The sequence below is a fragment of the Quercus lobata genome, chromosome 2 (assembly GCF_001633185.2).
Source record: "Quercus lobata isolate SW786 chromosome 2, ValleyOak3.0 Primary Assembly, whole genome shotgun sequence".
NCBI classification, from domain to species: domain Eukaryota; kingdom Viridiplantae; phylum Streptophyta; class Magnoliopsida; order Fagales; family Fagaceae; genus Quercus; species Quercus lobata.
In genome coordinates, this window is record NC_044905.1 from 8,738,393 (window position 1) to 8,739,663 (window position 1,271).

Below are 1,271 nucleotides of genomic sequence, written 5' to 3' on the forward strand. Positions count from 1 at the left end.
TGAATGGTGGGTCTTACCATGAATTTAATTAATGGGACCCACCATTCATATGAGAGGAGGGAGTACGCATTTATGCTACTCTGGGAGTACACAATAATTTCTCTTTATTGATTTATAAGTTTCAAGGTGTATTTGCAACATGAGCATCCTAATCCGATGGAAGCTATAGTGGAAGCTATGGGACCCGTGGCTTCTTTCACTTTTTTTTTTTTTTTTTTTTAAATTGAGAATATTTATCACATTAAATTTCTATCGGTTATATGTTCTACCTCTTCTTTTGATAAACAAATTATATGTTCTACCTTTAATCATGTTATGATATTCATTTTAATTAAAATTATTTTTATGTTACAGATTATTCTAAAGCTTTGAAGCCCACGTTATGAAATTTTTTTTTTTGAAAAGAGAATGTTCATTCATTTAGATAGATAAAAGAACATGATACAGAGCATCCAAGGCTGGTGGGGGAGAGTCCTCCAACCAGTACAAGTCCTCATCTAATGTTTGTCTAGCATGTTGAGCCAAAACATGGGCTACCCTATTCCCACCCCTTCTAATATAGCATACCTCAGACCAAATCAAACCCCTTATCAAATGGCGAATATCATCCACTACATTGCCGAATGAAGAGGTGTTTTCCTCTAACGAAGAGATATCATGAATGACGTTACTATTGTCACCCTCAATGATCAACCTGGAAAAGCCAGCATCCACAGCAAATTCTAAAGCTCTCCGGCAAGCAAGCAACTCCGCTTCATCACTGGTTTGTACAGCCGGTCCACAGGCAAACATTGCAGCCATTACCTCTCCCTTTTCATTTCGAACAATTGCTCCAATCCCAGTTCTGCCTAAATCTGAAAATGTTGCAGCATCAAAATTGAGTTTGTACGCCTCAGAAGGTGGTGGTTTCCATACATCCTCATAAGGTTGCTGTCTCGGCTGGGCATTAAGTTGTGTTTGAGCCCGTTGGTATTCTTCCATGCATTCCTCTGCCCGTTTGTTCAAACAGATTGGGCTCTTCATTTTTCCACCATGCAGCAATGAGTTTCGCTGATTCCAGATCAGCCAAGCTTGAGTCCAGAACAGCCCAAGCTCTTCCAAATTCAGTCGCTCCAACAATTCCTCCGTCAGTTGCACCAAATCGGACTGACCATGCTTGTGCTTCTGCAGTTTACGAACACGACCAGCCCAAACGTCCTAAGCTACTGCACAATCCCACAAGGTATGAATGGTGGATTCCGGTTCTCTTGTACATAAGGCACATTTATCTT

At 40.4% G+C, this 1,271-nt stretch overlaps 1 protein-coding gene across 1 annotated transcript; it reads right to left on the minus strand.

The window, feature by feature from the left end:
* Positions 1-420: 420 nt before the first annotated feature.
* LOC115958649 lies at positions 421-1,023 on the minus strand. Its single transcript, XM_031077060.1, has one exon. The coding sequence runs from the start codon at positions 1,021-1,023 to the stop codon at positions 421-423; it is 603 nt and encodes a 200-aa protein (XP_030932920.1).
* Between the last annotated feature and the right edge of the window lie 248 nt (positions 1,024-1,271).